The sequence below is a fragment of the Gopherus evgoodei genome, chromosome 2 (genome assembly GCF_007399415.2).
Source record: "Gopherus evgoodei ecotype Sinaloan lineage chromosome 2, rGopEvg1_v1.p, whole genome shotgun sequence".
NCBI lineage: Eukaryota > Metazoa > Chordata > Testudines > Testudinidae > Gopherus > Gopherus evgoodei.
The window spans coordinates 239803156-239821148 of record NC_044323.1 but is presented as its reverse complement, the minus strand read 5'-3'; the positions used below and the strand labels follow the sequence as shown (position 1 = coordinate 239821148).

The following is a 17993-nucleotide window of genomic DNA, read 5'->3' as shown; positions in this document are numbered from 1 at the left end:
CCGCCCTGGGGCCTCAACCTAGTCTTGGCCAGACGGGTCTCTGAGATCAGAGCTCTTACGAAGGTTCCACAAAGACAAGGTGCAGTTGTGACCGCACCCGGCTTTCCTCCCTAAGGTGTTTTGGCCTTTCATGTTACCCACAGCTCAACGCAATGGGCATAACCGTTGCACTCCTTGGACATCTGTGGAGTGCTCGCATTATGTTGTGCTGACAGAATCATTTCCTAAGGTGCCCCAGCTCTGCCCCGGTAGCGGGCCAAAGGGAGGGCTTGCTTGTTTTCCTCTCAGAGGATCTCATCTTGGGTGATGGCGGACATCCCCACTTGTTCTGATTTGGCTCATATTTCCCCAAGCCACATCACCGTGCATTCTACCAGGGCTCAGGCTTCATCTGCCGCCTTGCTGGCTCGTGTTTCTACCCACGAGACCTGTCACGAAGCTCCATTGGTCCTCGGTCCTTACCTTTGCTTCGCAGTATGCCCTGGTTCAGCAGTCAAGAGAGGCTGTAGCCTCTGGCTCGGCAGTTTTATTCTGCCACATTTCACTCCGACCCCACCGCCTTTGTAAGGCTTGGGATTCACCTAACTGGAATGGATATGAGCAATCACTCGAAGAAGAAAAGACGGTTACTCACCTTTGTAACTGTTGTTCTTCGAGATGTGTTGCTCATATCCATTCCGCGCCCGCCCTCCTTCCCCACTGTCGGAGTAGCCGGCAAGAAGGAACTGAGGAGCGGGTGGGCCGGCAGGAGTATATATGGAGCGCCATGGTGGCGCCACTCTAGGGGGCGACCTGCCGGCCCACTGAGTTGCTAGGGTAAAAGTTTTCCGACGAATGTGCACGCGCGGCGCGTACACCTAACTGGAATGGATATGAGCAACACATCTCGAAGAACAACAGTTACAAAGGTGAGTAACCGTCTTCTTATCCTCTTGAAGGTAGGGCAGCTTCTTGGGCTGAGAGAGAGTCTGCAAATGTAGAAAGTTTTCGCAGGTTGACATGTGGCAGACTCTCCTAATATTCACCAGGCTTCGCCAGGTGGCTATATGTGCTTCATTTGGATGCTGTAATGTGAATTCAGTCATCTTTAAATTTCAGGAAAAACTTCCAAACAGTAAAGACAATGGAACAGACTGCCTAGGGAGGTCGTGAAAGCTCCTTCACTGGAGGTTTTAAAAAGGAGGCTGGATAGTCATTTATCTTGGACAATTTATACACAACAAATCCTGCATCTTGGCTGGGGGTTAGACTAGATGACCCTTGCAGTCCCTTCTAACTCTATGATTCTATGATCTTCAACCATGATGCATGGCTTTATTAATTCACTCGCACCCTTGGGGTCTGTGATTTCTTTAGTTATTGATGAAAAGAGGAGCCTGCTACTTCCTCAGGTGGGTGTGGCAAACCTTGGCAGAAAGATGTTCTGCAAAGAACTTACCCTAACTAGAGAGACCCCCTGTGTAATATGGTTTTGATACATCTGATTATAGTTCAGAAATTGTAAAGTAATGGAAATACAGTAATTAGTGGAGGAAGGCAGGTACTGCTGCAGTGAGGCTGGGTCCTTACTGGATGAGCAGCCTAAATCAGCAGCCATGGAGGAGCAACCCTTTATTCCAAATAGTGGGAGTCTTTTTTGCAGAGCATCAGTTTACAAGTGAAGGAAACTTTTTTCCATACTTTACAGCGCTCTGCTTCCATTGTTTCTGTACACTTTTAATACAATATGGTACCATTTCCGAAGTCCTTACACTGGGAAGGTTCCCACTGAAGGCAATGGAAGATTTGTCTGAGAAAGTTATTGATGATCAGATCCAGTGACAAGACATTAATACAAATGAAAGAAAAAGACGAAAAAACTGAATGTTTAATTTTGGCTCCTGTTTCTGGTCCCATTGAAGCAAATGGCAAAACTCCTTTTCTGCTTCTCTTTTTTTTTTTTTAATGTTCATGAAGAGTGTCTGATATCCTGTCTTCTTGCTTTTTGTCATAATCACTATGTTAGTGATCACTCTTTCTATTTACTTTCTTATAGTTTAATGCGTGAAGTTTGCCAATTTTGTACCTGTGGAATTCCTAGGAGAATGTCTCAAGAATGTTGCCATCCGTTTAGAAAATAACCATTTGCTGTTTATTACTAAATATTTCAAGCAGTTAATTGACTTTGACCTATGATTAGATTTGACACTTTGCAAATTAGTCTTCAAAGTGTGCTTTCAGAAAACCATTCTGTCTTGTGTAGGAGATGTGAAAATGGAACACAGTCTTCCATCTACTGGCCAATTCAGACACATTATGATAAAATATAAATGTGTAGCTTATTATGATTTAATAAGAACTGTGGAGTTCTGTCTGTTTCTGTTTCGCATGATGATGAACTGCATTATTTGCTTTTTGTGGCATAGTGCTTTGTAGTTTTATTGTTTTTAAAGAATTTGACTTATTGACAGCTATAGGGGTTTTTTATGCCTTGTTTGGGGACGCGAAAGAATTAAGAATGGCTGCATCTTTTGGTTGCATCCACATTCTATATCTCAGTACACAGTGAATCTTCATCAATTCCACTGAATCAGTGGGATGCCTTGATGAGTCAAAGGATTCTTTTTTCAGATTTTTCCATTTTTTTCTAAAGGGATATAAGAATTCTGTGCCCTTGCAGAAATACTTATTATTCAAGTTCTCTCTCACTCACTCTCATTTTTCCCTTTCAGATCCATAGAAACAAACATTTATTGTTAGTAAAGATGGTTTTAGAGGCAGAATTTTGTAACTTCAGTGCCTGTTCACATTAATGCATTTCTTTCAATGGAAGAGGAGTCTTGCATTTTGAAATCTCATGTAAAGATTATTTAAAAATAATTTTTAATTTATAGGCACGTTAACAAAAATAAACTAAGGCAATATGCTCAAATAAACACCAGAGCAGGAACCAGACAGGCAGCTGTGTTCTTCTCTCTCTCGTCTTTCCCTCATATTGCCATTGCTAATTTCTGTTGGTTCTTTTCCCTAAAACTTTAATCTATGTTCTGATCATCTCCTGCCTTTACTACTGCAACTTTGTCCTCTCTAGCCCCCTTATTCCGTTCAGTTCTCACACTTCAACATACTGCTTACCAGTTTCTTCTAGTACACCTCTATCTCGATATAACGCTACCCGATATAACACGAATTTAGATATAACACGGTAAAGCTATGCTCCGGGGGAGCGCGGTTGCACGTTCCAATGGATCAAAGCAAGTTCAGTATAATGTGGTTTCACCTATAATGCAGTAAGATTTTATGGCTTCTGAGGACAGCGTTAAAGTGGGGTAGAGGTGTACTCCCACACTCATTGATTGTAACCCACTGTGGGTGGTATGGTAGCATGGTTAAACCCAGGTATCCTTTGCTCTACATTAGACAAGTAGCTAAAGATTATTTCATCTAGCATAAGGGGCAGGGAAGGCCATGTCAGGAACAGGAGGAGGCATGCATAGAGTGAATCTGCAGAATAGTCCCTAAGAGATTGTTCCAGATGGTGTAAATTCGACCAGGTCTGTGGCTGCTCAAATTTGAGAGAGGGACTAATTTAGCCCCTGACTGCACCAGGATTTGGGGTGATGGAAAGGTAGTTTAGAACCACTTTTGCCTCCCACCTCGGCTGTGTCAAACAAGCTGCATGCAGTTGAGAATCTGACCCTTAATCTGCTAAATTCCCCTTCCTAGTCAAAGTGCTTCCTGCCCATAACCCTCCATCATACAGTGCATCCTCCTCTGTACTTCACAAAATTACCTCAGCCACTCTTCTAGCTTCCTCTCAACACATCTGGACACATACACCTTCTTCCAGCAGAAGTATCCTTCCCTGTGTTTCCTAAATCGTTTTGGTGGTTGGGACTGTAAAGATCTGTTGCCTCCTGCCCTAGCTATTGGGTCTTTTCTCTACATAGCAGAGAGACAGAGCAGCTATCTTTAGTATCTGTGATGTGGCAGTGGAGATTCTTGCCTGAGAAGGTCCATGGTATTAGCCTTGTTATGGGGACACACTTACAACTTTTAACTATTTGTAATTGAGTGATTGTCCATGTTCCCCTGCCTTGGTTATAATTTTAGTGGGGCCTTCTCAGAAAAAGCAGCTGAAGCTTGCAGTGCGACAAGCATAAAAGAGAAAGTAAGGAGAAAATTATGTAACAAGTTTGAAGGAAACTGAGAAGTGACAGGTGGTGTTGGGACATAAAACAGGAAGATTCACAATCAACTATTAGAATAAAACCAAGGTTAGACAAGGAGAATGTGAGGGTGAAGTGGGAGGATAGGTAACTTTTAAATAGAGAATGCCTATATTTTGTTTGTGAAGTTTTCTGCTTACATGCCACTCTTTCATCAGTGCATCAGAAGCTCTCTTTCATAATTCTTTGTTTTCCCTTGTTCTCTTCCTTTTTACTTCATCTCGTTACTTCTTCGTCTCCTCCATCACCTCCTACTTGCTCTATTTTTCTGTGTTTTTTAAATAGTATCCAGGCTGGCATGGAGCCATTACTGCCGCTTTGAAAAGTGCAGTTTCTGAGTTAGGCATGCATTCAGTTTCAGTGTGCTGAATCAGCTTCTGGAGGGAGATGGAGGGCAGGGGTTCTGGACTTAATATGCATTTCAACAGTGAATAGCCAGTGCATGGAAGCTGGCAGAACATGAACATTGTATTACCCATTAACGTAATCTGTGGTTTTTAAAGTATTCAGCTCTTACTGTCCATGATTTTCTGTTGGTCCTGGGGATAGCTCTGATGAGCCAGTTGGCCTTTGCTCATTGCCTAGGTAAATGTTTTATCTTTGCTATCAGAGGAAATGATGAACGGCAATATGCAGTATTAAAATTCCATTTCAGTTCAGTGTCTGTATCACACAATTTGTTATATGTGCATGATAATATTGTTGTCTACTTGTTACCAACATCACTTGAAAGATTGCAACGAGTGTTAGGGATAGCTCAGTGGTTGAGCATTGGCCTGCTAAACCCAGGGTTGTGAGTTCAGTCCTTGAGGGGACCATTTAGGCATCGAGGGGGAAAAGTCTGTTTGGGGATTGGCCCTGCTTTGAGCAGGGGGTTGGACTAGATGACCTCCTGAGGTCCCTTCCAACCCTTATATTGTGTGATTCCACACTAAATAAGGCCTGATTTGTTTATTCCTTAGCTTTTCCTCATTGGAAAAGTGTGATATAAATTAAATAAGAATTCTCTAGTTTTTATATATTCATTACATTCTGATATAGCAATTAAATACTTATCTAATTTTCAGAAAATTGTTTGGTTTGCTTTTAACACAATTCATACTTAAGGGACATAGAGGGATATAGATTTTCAGCCTTTTTCCTTTTAGTAAGTGCAGATTGTGCCCACCAAAAATATCAGCCAGATCCTCAGTTCTGAACCTCCAGTTCACTGTGAACATAGGAATATGGGTGCAGATTTTTTGAAAGTGCAGAATTGTGACTGGAAAACCGGAAGCCAGTTTTTGAAAAGCTGAGACACAGAGTCAGGTCAAGTGGGTACTTAAACTGTGGATAACAAATATTTGAGGACAGTTTTTGAAATGCATATTCTGTGCAGAATTTGATTTAAAAAATATACTTAGTGTTTCCTTAATAATTTCTGCATACTCAGGTGATGTTTTTCAAAGCTTCTGAAAATTTGAAGGGTCTTATGTTGTTTTTTCTGCCTATTTTGAAAGCTTCCTTAATGAAGGTAACTTTAAATCTCTATGTTCACATACTTTAGCATCATTATTGTTTTTAACTTTTGGTATAGGTATTCTATTACTTGTGGATTTCCCAGGATCATATCAAAATACAGATTTCTCAGGCTGGTTATGGTAGAAGAACTAGGGGAAAAAACAGAATTGGTAACACACTGGTGATTATAAATTCTTAAAAGTTTTAATTTCCAGTCTGGCCTTGAAAGGGGAGAGTAATCTGGGATGAGTAGAGATGATTCATATAGTTCTGTAATTCTGTATATGTGGTGTAGGGGAAATCAACATTAGGAAAAGAGAAAACAGTTCTGTGCTGTATAAACAAAACTATTGAATGTGAATTTCAGGGAGTTACCTTTCCACTCAGTAATGGATGAGCAAGGCTGTATGTGGAATATAGTGCAGTGTCTTCCTTGCTTTACTGTAAAAATGATATTGTAGAAATAGAGAGATCATCCAGAAGAGGACAAGCAGATTGATGTCAGAATTAGTGGATTTTAATTCTCTAATGAAGTTAAACATAATAGGTCTGTATTTGGAAAAGAGGGCTCCTTTGCTCCCATGTGTGGGAGTAAACCTGTGGAAATAACCATAAGGACGGCTGTGAAGAGAGGAACGTGGCTACACTGGATGTTATCCTTCTTCACTCACATCTGCAAGAGATCCATGTGGCTAATGGGTTGCTTAGAAAAATGGGGCATGGCCACAGAACAGCTGCACTAAGCAACTTGCTTCCCAGAGGAACTTCAAATGTTATGGAGAAAAAATTCTGTACAGTTAATGCTGCTCTAACTCCCCTGAATGCTCTATGACACTATTCTCACATTTGTAAGAGTTCAGAATGTTAACAGTAGACTAGGCAGCGAATATCAGTATGGCTACCAGCTTGGCTATGTGGACACAGGGAAGGAGAGGCTAGAGAGAAGCCTGGAGGGAAAGGCCCTGGCAATGGGCAGCTCAGATCTGCAGAATTGATTTCCTATAGGTTTCTGGATCTCCACATGTTTCAGTGGCCCTACCTGCTGACCACTATCCTTTGTTTCTGTATTTAGACATATGAGGTGGGGAAGAGTATGCCACTTACCTCTGCTCTTCTGGAGCTGAGTAGTAATAGGGTTATTTCTTTCTCTTTACGTAGGAGGAGAATATATTAGCCATTAAGATTGAGAGAACATCATCAAACATATATATGCTCAATGGGTTAGAGAGGACAGATGCTAGAACAAGGAGGTGAAATACAAGACCAAGGAACCTAAGGAAGAGTTGGACAGTGTTGGCAGAAGTTGTTTATAGAGAGTTACAGTAGGATGAATGATTAAGGGAAGCAGTAAGAATACATAGCATAAGTAGTTTTTAAAAGGAGTTGGAAAAGTGTCTGGAAGAAAAAATATTGCAGGGATCACTGCTTAGTCAAATGTGGAATAAATCTAAGACTTTTCAATCTAATTGAGCTTCAGATTGCACTTTTTTTTCCCAATGATAATGTAAAGAAATTTACCATTTCTGGAACATTTATGCCATTGGAAATCCACAAAAATACAGGAAATGCAAAATGTATTATACTGTAATATCAACATATAGTAATACTTTATTTGTTTTTGTGTATGTGGATTTATGGCCAAAAAGGAAGAGGCCCCAAGGTCTCTTCAGTATGCAATTAATATTTTGGCCAGAAGAGCACCAGATTGTTTCAGTATGCTTATATGTTATGACATCATATTCCAGTAAAATTATAATGAACAGAAATTTTGTTTGTCTCTGTGGCAAACCAAAATGAGTTTTGTAATTGTCAACAGACTTTGACAATTTATTTAATTATAATGGCGCCCTCTCACACCAACCTAGTTAAGAGTCTGTCAGCATTTCTGTTATGAACCCCTATTTTCAGGGTTTATAACTAGCTGTAAACATTTGTTCATTGTTGAAACTTGGCATACAAGGTCACAGTTACGGAGCAAATTTCCAATTTCAGATCGTCCATTCTTAGGTGATACAAGTGGAGTCAGCTACAAAGTAATCTCCTCTTCTGAGGAGGGCCTTTCTGATTCTATTACATTTACAGGGAATAAAGAAAAACTGCTTTGCAATACATTGTTGTTTGCAGTTTCCTGCCCTGATGGGCTGGTAGGACTTACCAAATCTATTAGAACTATAGTAGTCAAATGTTTTTAGTTGCAGTCCACTTAAACTAGACATTGTCTCATGGATTGCAAACGTCTCATTTCCTTGTACCATTAGCACATTCTGTTTGGTTCTTAATTATTCATAAAGGTAATATTAGGACAGCATCAAGGAGACAAAGATGAAAATAACTTGATTCAGTATGCGGCTGCTTGTGAAGTCCTTTCGTTCTGTTGCTATTGTATTTATGTCTTCTCGGTGCATATAGAACTTGTTTTCAGTGCTGAATCTCCCACTATAATCAGAAGTCCCTGATGTTCTCTGCAGGTCACTTTGTAATTTGGTTCTGTCTCATATACTTTGTGTTGTCTAGAAATCTGATTAGGATTGAATTTTCATGAAAGAAATACTTGATGAAGGGAAATAAGAAGCAGCCGTGCAGCATACAGATAGGTGCTTATTCTTTTAAGTTTAGCTAGTTGAAAAAGCCTCCAGAAACCCCAAAAATCTGGATTTGAAGTCTAATGTGCAGTGTTGCTGTAGAGATGTGTAGTTTTGGTCTCATGGTTTTAGAGAGACAAGGTGGGTGAAGTAATATCTTTTACTGGACCAACTTCTGTTGGTGAGAGAGACAAGTTTTCAAGCTTATACAGAACTTCAGGTCTGGGAAATGTAGTCAGAGAGTATGTCTACACAGCAATTAAACACCTGTGGCTGGCTCATACCAGCTGACTCGGACTTGTGGGGCTCGGGCTACAGGACTGTAAAACTGTGCTGTGGACAGTTGGGCTTGGGCTCCAGCCCTGGGAACCATCTATCTCAGAGGGTCCCAGAGCTCAGTCTCCAGCCTGAGCCTGAATGTCTACACCACAGCCTTACAGCCCTGCAGCCTGAGACCTGTAGCCTGAGTCAGCTGACATGGCCTAGTCACAGTTGTTTAATTGTTGAGTAGACATACACAGAATGTCACAGCTAATTACAAAGTGGAACAAATTGTTTAGCATAACACCGCTCCAGTCATAAGGGAGAAAACAAAAAAGCTGAGGGGTGGGAGTGGAGAGTTTAGTAGCTTATAGATTGTTGTAATAAGCCATGAATCCAGTGTGTCCACTCAGGCAATGATTTTTAGTATCCAGAAAAGTTATAAATGTAAATTCCCAGCATGGGCGGTGGGTGAACGTGTCGTTGGGGGAGGTTAGCCCCTGGCCCCTCCCCCTCTGACTGAGGCCCCACCCCTCCCTTTCCACCCTTCCTCCCGTGCTGGAGACCAGAGCACATCCCTCCTCCCCCGCAGCTGCCGAACCCTGCGTGCACCCTGAGCCCCAACGCACCAGGTGGGCGGAGTGCCCCCAGCCCCAAAGTGACGGGCAGGTGGCGCAGTCCCGGCAGAGAGGCGATCTCAGCCCCGGACCTTGTGCACACCAGCCCCAGCCAGCCAGCCTGCCTGCCCCCCAGCCTCTCAACCACAGAAGAGTAGGAAGGGAACTGGAAGCAGGCAGGAGGAGACTAGGGGTGGGGAGCCACGCCAGGCTGTTTGGGGAGGCACAGCCTTCCTCTGCCTATGTTGCCTGCTGCCCATGGCTCCCAGGCTCATCTTTTGAGGGTGTTGTGCAGGTTTCCTTTGAGGATGAGATCTGAAAGGCCAGGTATAGAGCAGTTGCATTGTGAAAAGTGGTCCACAGGTCATATGGGTTTTTTGCTTTTTATTGTTTTTCTATATGAATTCATTTGAGCACATAATGACTCCTTCACCCCCCCAACGCCCTCGTGTGACTGGAGAGGTGTTGACAGGCCACTTCACCTTGAATGGTCCCTTGAACTATGCGTTAACTGCTTATGCTATACAATCTGTTCCACCTTGTATTTAGCTGTAACACTGAGGGCTTGGCTACACTTGCAGGTGTGCAGCGCTGGGAGTTACAGCTGTCTTCGTACAGCTGTTTAGGGAAAGCGCTGCAGTGTGGCCACACTGTGAGAGCTACCAGTGCTGCAGTGTGGCCACATTTGCAGCATTTGCAGCGCTGCTGGGAGTGGTGCATTGTGGGCAGCTATTCCACAGAGCACCTCGTCCCATTTTGGCGCCATGGGTTGTAGGAAGGGGATGGAAGAGTGCGGGTCATTCCGCTCCTGTCCCAACGCCCCGTGGTGCATCGCTTCACATCCCAGAAGTCACTGTTTTTCCCGTCCACATTTGGCGCCATTGTGACTCTCCCAACGGTTTCTGTGCAGTGCGATTTCTGTGGGAAATGGAGCCCGAGCTGCTGAGGACTTTGCTGATGAGTGTCGCCAGCACATCACGTTTGGCAGCTGAGCTATTCCTTCAGCTCCAAAGTGACAGTGAGGAGTCCGACGATGATATTGAGTCGCCTGACGCGTATGACACTAAATTGCTTGTGGCAGTCACGGAAATGCCCAGCACCGTGGAACGCCACTTTTGTGCTCGGGAAACAAGCACTGAGTGGTGGGATCACATTGTCATGGAAGTCTGGGATGACGAGCAGTGGCTGCAGAACTTTCGGATGAGAAAAGCCACTTTCATGGGACTGTGTGCTGAGCTCGCCCCCACCCTGCGGCTCAACGACACGAGATTGAGAGCTGCCCTGCCAGTAGAGAAGCGGGTGGCTATTGCAGTCGGGAAGCTGGCAACTCCAGACAGCTACCGATCGGTCGGGAACCAGTTTGGAGTGGGAAAGTCGACCGTTGGAATCGTCTTAATGCAGGTTTGCAGGGCCATTAATCGCATCCTGCTAAGAAGGACCATGACTCTGGGGAACGTGCAGGACATTCTGGATGGCTTTGCATAAATGGGTTTTCCTAACTGTGGAGGGGCGATAGATGGGACGCATATTCCTGTTCTGGCACCACCCCACCTAGCATCCGAGTACATTACTCGGAAGGGATATTTCTCTATAGTTCTCCAGGCACTTGTGGATCACCGTGGGCGTTTCATTGACATTTACACAGGCTGGCCTGGAAAGGTGCATGGTGCATGCATCTTTTGGAACAGTGGCCTGTTCAGGAAGATGCAGGCCAGGACTTTTTTCCCAGACTGGAAGATCACAGTAGGGGACGTCGAAATGCCCATTGTGATCCTTGGAGACCCTGCTTACCCGTTAATGCCTTGGTTCATGAAACCGTATACAGGGAAGCTTGACAGGAGCAAGGACTGGTTCAACTACAGGCTGAGCCGGTGCCGAATGACTATGGAGGGTGCTTTTGGCCGTTTAAAAGGACGATGGAGATCTCTTTATGGGAAGCTAGACTTGGGGAAAAGCAGCATCCCTGCAGTTATATCCGCGTGCTGTACCCTCCATAATCTTTGTGAAGGGAAGGGTGAAACATTCAGTCAGGAATGGACCTCCGAGATTCAACGCCTGGAGGCTGAATTTGCACAGCCAGAGAGCAGGGCTACTAGAGAGGCCCAGCACAGGGCTACAAGGATTAGGGATGCCTTGAGGGAGGAATTTGAGGCTGAAAACCAACAGTAATGTTTGGTGCCTTGCACGGGAGTGAAGTGCAGTGGTTACAATGATTTGCAGTGCCTGTTTTTTTCCGGAGCCACGGTATCTTTCACTTTCTGCAATTAAAAAAAACTGTTTTAAAAGCCAAGAATTCATTTATTGAAAAGAAAATAACTAAAAGGGCAGGGGGGTGGGGTGGTGAACTGTACAGTCAGAGGTTTGAATGTGTCCTGCCTGGAGTGCTGTGCAACCACTGCTGCACTTCAGGGTGAAAATGCTGCATGGTGATGGAGGTTGAGTGCAGAGGGTAAGGGTCGTAGTTCTCAGGGCTGGTAGGTGAACGTACAGGTGTTGGGGGCAGCTGGTGGTGGTAAGAACCTGGATGCTGGAGAAGGGGGTTTTGAGCTGACATTGGGGCACAAGGGAAAGAGCTTTCGGGGGAGTGGGGCGGCACAGTAGTGCTCTGCCTGCATGGCTACGAGTGACTGCATACACTCCGTTTGGCACGCCAGGATGCTAATCAGCTGCTTCGTGCTTTCCTTCTTAGCCACTGCCTTTCTCCTGCTTTCTCTTTCCCTCCACTGCTGCATTTTTTCCCCTCCAGTCCTGCAGTTTTTTACTCTCTCTGGCAGACTGACTCATAACTACTTTCACCATATCTTCTTTGCTTTTTCGTGGCTTCTTCCTCAGGTTTTGTAGCCTCTCAGCAGTCTCTGATACGGCCAGTCGAGAATTCAAGGACACTGTTATTAGAAAGACAAAAATTGAAACATTTAACAGAGAGGCAGCATTGTGTATAATCACAGTGAAGGAGTTTACAGTTTCACTTTAGCATACTTTCCACATACCAAACAGAGCACACAGAACCCACAGCAGTGAAGAAATGGTGAGTAAAGGGGAATGGGTGCAGGAGTTAATTAATCCTGGAAGATATCGCTGCTGTGGGTCACCTGGGAAGGGGGACTGATTGGTTCAGGGCTGTACTGGGGTTTCTGTGCGTTGGGGAAAGCAAACAGCTGCAGGGGGACCTACACTGAGCACTATCCCAACATTTTCCACAGGAGTTTATCCTGGAAGATAGCTCGCTGCTGCGGGTCACCTGGGAAGCAAGGGAGGGTCTTCTACAGCAATGCGGATTGCGCCCTGGCCCCTATGCAGCTTTCCTGTGTGCAGCAATGGTCCCCCCACCCCTCGCGGCACAGTGGCACGGACACGTTAGCCTGACTGGGACAAGAACCACAGTGGCTCTCCCTATAAACTTGTGCAAGCGCATTGCCCACGCTCTGGCAAAAACTTTTGAAGAGATTACCGAGGCCGATTACCGCGACGTGATAGACCACATCAATGGGCTATTCCACATCTAGGCATGCATGCATGCATGCAGCCCTAACCTTCCCTCCTCTCCTGAAACATTTCCATCCTGAAAATAAAAGCTGCTTACCGGGAACCCACTCCTCTGCTGCTTCTTCACCAACAAGTTCCAGCTGCTGCGACTGGCTACCTTCCTCCTGGCTTGAGAAGAGCTCCTGGCTGCATGCCTCCTGGGACTCCGGGGTGTCTTCCCCCACCCCAGTACCCTCACTCTTGGTTTCCTACCCATCACTCCCCTCCCCCTCCTCTCCCCGCTCTGAAGTGTCCATCTTGGTCGTTGGATTGGCAGTGGAGTCACCCCCAAGTATCGCGTCCAGCTCCTTGTAAAAACGGCAGGTCGTGGGGGCAGCACCTGAGCGGCGGTTTCCCTCGCAGGCTTTGCAATAAGCACTCTGCAGCTCCTTCACTTTAACCCTGCACTGCACTGCGTCCTGGTCATGGCCCCTTTCCAGCATGGCCCTTGAGATCTGCCCATAGGTATCGTAATTCCTACGGCTGGAGCGCAGCTGTAACTGCACGGTTTCCTCCCCCCAAACACTGATGAGATCCAGCAACTCGCCATTGCTCCGTGCTGAGGCTCGTTTGGCGCGTGGAGGCATAGTCACCTGGAAAGATTCCTGATTGATTGATTGCACTCCACACCTGGCTGAGCAAACAGGAAGGGGATTTTTAAAATTCCCGGGGCATTTAAAAGGCGGGTCACCTAAGGCCAGGGCTGTAGAATGCGCACTGATGAGCAGAGTGGCTGAACAGGCATTGTGGAATACCTCGGAGGCCAATTACAGCGCTTTTGGTGGCCACACTTGCGGAGCAGCGCTGCATCACCAGCGCTGCAATCCTTATATCCGAGGCAGAGCAGGAGTACAACCAGTGCTGTAGCCAGGGAGATGCAGCGCTGTATGTGCCTTGCAAGTGTGGACGGTGAGTAAGTTGCAGCACTGGTGGTGGGTTTACAGCGCTGCAACTCACCAGTGTAGCCAAGCCCTGAGTACGTTTCCTAGGGCTTGGCTACACTGGCACTTTACAGCGCTGTAACTTTCGCACTCAGGGGTGTGAAAAAACACCCCCCTGAGTGCTGCAAGATACAGCGCTGTAAAGCCTCAGTGTAATCAGTGCCGTGCAAGCTACACCCATACGGGATGTGGTTTACATGCAGCGCTGGGACAGCTCTCTCACAGCGTTGGTGCTCTGACCACACTCACACTTCAAAGCGCTGCCGCTGCAGCGCTTTGAAATTTCAAGTGTAGCCATACCCCTAGACCTGAAGAAAAGCGCTCTCTCAACAACAGAAGATATTACCTCACCCACCTTGTCTTTTGAAATATAATAGGAAGTGTTACTGTCTGAATACTGACTGCTTCACCACTGTGACAGAAGCAGATCCATGGAGTGCCTGGGAATACTCCATGAGCACAGCTTGGGAACAGAAAATCTACACCTGTTAGTTATTACTTTGGTGATGCAAAAAACCCCAAATCATTGTACTGGCACTTGATGTTCTTCTGTCCTTCGTAACAAGATTATTCAGACTTGAAGTGTAAGGGAATCTTACTCTGTGAACAGAGTGGGGAGCCATAACATCTTTCAGCACAACTTCTTAATGTTAATTTCTGCCACTGGCTTTGTCATTCTGTTTGTCATGTAGCACCATCACATGTTAGACAATGTAAACATCACAGTGCACCTTAAGGCTGTGGTATCATGATTATTTTAAGACTCTTGGTGACTCTGACACAATTTGTCCTCCCTTGTCTCTTTCTCTCTTCCCCCATCTCCTCTGCTTGTTGGAAATGTGGAGTGTTCCTCCTCTCCCTCTGCTCACCCTTTTCTAGGCTGTGCAGAGGCCTGGCAGCATTAATCCAGTTCCTTAGGGCTTCATGTGCTGCTTGACATATTCCTGGCAGCGTTCATGTTATCAGTGCTCTGCTCATTCTGCTTGAGACCAAGCAGAGTAAGAGGATCTTAATCAAAACCATGTAAAAGTTAATCACTTTGCCAATGCCAGAGAGCTGCATGAGGCTCTAGAGCCCCAGGCTGACTATCGCTTTTCTCCATTATTTCATAAATAGCTCCCTAAACACACCATTTTTTTTTTTTTAAAAAAGGGCATTTTGTGGGACCTGAGTCTACAAAGTGAACTAAGGGTCATATACTCCCCACTGTCCTGTGGCATGTAGGGAAGTGAAATCATTTTAATTGCGCATAAAAGGGGTCATGGGAGACTGTGAACTGTAAGGCAGCTGTGTGTTATGTTTTCCTGCCACACTAACTCCTTGTTTGAAGGGAAGTGTGGAAGACAAGGGGTATTGCCAGCAGTGGGGTGAGGAGTCAGGAAACTACTGCTCTGAATTGCATGTTCCCCTTTGCAAATGGCAGAATTTATCCTGCCTTATGTTGAACTGTACATCCTGCAAACACCATTAAAGCAATCACATGGGCAGATCCGCTGGCAGACAACACTATACCAGCTGTGGGGGAGGTTTGTGGGGTATTGCCTTATTTTTTCCACTGGTCATTGGCAATTCTCATAGATGCACACTTTAGATGCACTATGTTTTGTGTCAGAGAGCCACTTCATAGCTCTTAACATCATAACATTCTGCTAGGTCAAATTATTATTTTAAATATTCCCTATAAACAATATTATCTACTGAATAAAAGAAATTGAGCAATAGAAAATTGTTCATGTAATATTGAACAGGTAATTGTAGTATTTTGTTGTGTCTAAGTTTTTACTTGTCCTGTCTCATTTCTTTTGAAAAAATACAGAATGATCATATTAATAGTAAATGATTACAGATATCATTCCCCCCCCCCCACAAAAAAAGTTTAGTTGGGCTAGTATACAAGGGAGTTACAATCTATGAGGAAAAGGAAGACAAAATATCAGTAGAACAGTAGCAGTACTAAACCCTAGTAGATCCCAACACTACGTGAAAGTGTAAATCATGCATCAGAGAAAACAAGCACCTTCTGAAAACAATAAAAAGAAATTAGCGTTCCCCAAAGTGTAACTACAATTGGAGATGGGCCTGAGATGTAAAACATTGGGTGTATTTGGATCTAGTGTTTTGGTTTTGCACATTACAGATATATTAGAACTAATCACAAAGCTCGGGAAAAATTGAGATTTGGGTGTTGATTCACACCCATCTATATTTGCAGTCCACTACCTCAAAGAGAGATTGAACTACCCTTTTGTGTAATTATTATAGAGAAATCCAAAAATCTTGACACAGATAGAATCATCATCTTGATAAGTCAGTATAGACAGAGATAAAAATAAAGGAGAACATATCTTAATAAGGATCGGCTATTATTCTCGATGGATATAAGGTTACTATGTATTTTAAGAGGAAATAAAAGAAGGAAAAAAAGAAAGTAGTTCACCCTGGTTTTGAATTATATTAGCTTTGTTGTGATGTGCCTGGGTTGTGGCCAAACTATTTCACCTTCTCAGTCAGGTATTATATCATAAAGGTATCATATACTCAGCACATAAATCAATTCTGATATGTTATTTTTTTCATGAAAGGTATGTCCAGAGTTTTAGAAGAAGATCCATTATCTGAGGAGGGACCATCAAGTCTCCAGCATGAGGCAGTTCACAATTGTGTATAAAAAGAACCCATATCGTTAGTTTTTAATTTTTTCCTTTAAGAGATTATGACTAAGAGCTGTTTAATTATCTTCATCTAATGTACTGAAACACTGGGACTCAACCGAACTTTTCACTAGCTCTAGCCTCATTCCTGTAGAACCTGCAGATCTATTTATCCATTTAACTATCTGTGTTCTTATATTGGCACCTATCTCTGTACTATCTCGCTTCTTCTCTGCTCTGAATGTAGAAGTGTGGGGTCATTGTGAATAAAGGTACAACAGTGGGAAAGTTTGGGATACTATATATAATTATGCTGGAACATTTCATTTACTACTTCTTAGTTTTCCCGCAATACCTTCTCAAACACATCCATATACACCCACAAACAAACCCTGTGAATCAGGTAAGGTAGTTCTCCTACAGGCTGAAAAGGAAGAAAGAGATAGTGCTTGTTATTTCTAGATTTAGTATGTGGGAAGCACTCAGATACTATGATAATGAGCAGAGTTTCTGCCCACCCTCTGCAAGAAGCTCTGATCTTGACCTCCAAAAAGAAGTACCCTGTTCAAATCCCAACCTCTTCATGCCTTCTTACCCACAACCTCTTCCTTCACTTCTTAGATTTCTTCACCTTCTCTGTGATCTCCGTAATAAGTAGACTCAATGTCAGTGCTCCCTTCCCAAGTTTTCTTTTCCAGCCTTCCAGCTCTCTCTGTACCTTCTTCAATACCTGAAGTTACCCATGCACCTTTCAGGGCCCTTATTGGATAGACCTAATGATCCTGCTCCTTCCATATCTCTTTACCCTTGTGAGGGAAGGGAGCTACTTTTACGTAGCCCACCACACCTTGGAATGGAGCCTCTAATTCTCATCAGTCTCAACAACTACTGCTCCCAGCATTCCTCTGGGATGAAGCCAGAAACAGGGCAGTATGGGGCATGTGACCTGCCTTAAGGCCCCAGTACACCTTGTCACAGATCCAAATATTTCGTTAAAGTTATAGATAATACTTGTTTGAGTTGCAAACAGGATTGTTCATGGGTTGGCTGAGAAATGCATAATATATTTTGCTCACATCCTTTACTGTGACCAAAAAGGCATATTGTCTATTTTAGTTATAACTGTACCTTAAATAAAATTCACATGCTGTTTTCATAAATTGTGTTGCATGTTTTAACCCATAACAAGGAATTAACTTGTTCTTTATTACTTCATAGGTATCACTGCCCAGTGCCTAAGATTTTTTATGTCCAATTGACTGTTGGCAACAGTGAGTTTTTTGGTGAAGGAAAGACTCGTCAAGCTGCTAGACACAATGCTGCAATGAAGGCCCTTCAAGCTCTCCAGAATGAACCTATCCCAGAAAAATTATCTCAGGTTTGTGATTTAAAAACTTACTGAGCCTCCTTGTCAAACTTTGGTACTCAAATCCCACATTTGGATTTTCATGTCATTAAAAGGTTGTAGAAAAAAACAGCTCAGTGGATTTTTTCAGAACTCTCTCTCTCTCTCTCTCTCTCTCAAGCAGCCATCTCTCAGAAGTGTTTACATGCACTGAACATATTTTACATTTTTTAAAATATTAGAAACAGGATGTAATTTCAGTCTGTGAATGAAAACTGCTTTAAAATAACAGGTTAAAAAACAAATGATAAGAATAGGAAGGTTCTTGTTATACGTATGATGAAACACTAATAAAGTTTTAAG

General features: G+C 43.8%; 1 protein-coding gene across 1 annotated transcript in view; it reads left to right on the top strand.

Moving 5' to 3' along the window:
- Positions 1-17993, top strand: part of STAU2 (staufen double-stranded RNA binding protein 2) — a 220933-nt gene that overhangs the window by 44489 nt on the left and 158451 nt on the right. The window contains 1 exon segment of the mRNA XM_030553274.1: positions 17504-17663. Coding sequence (XP_030409134.1) covers positions 17504-17663 — 160 coding nt within the window.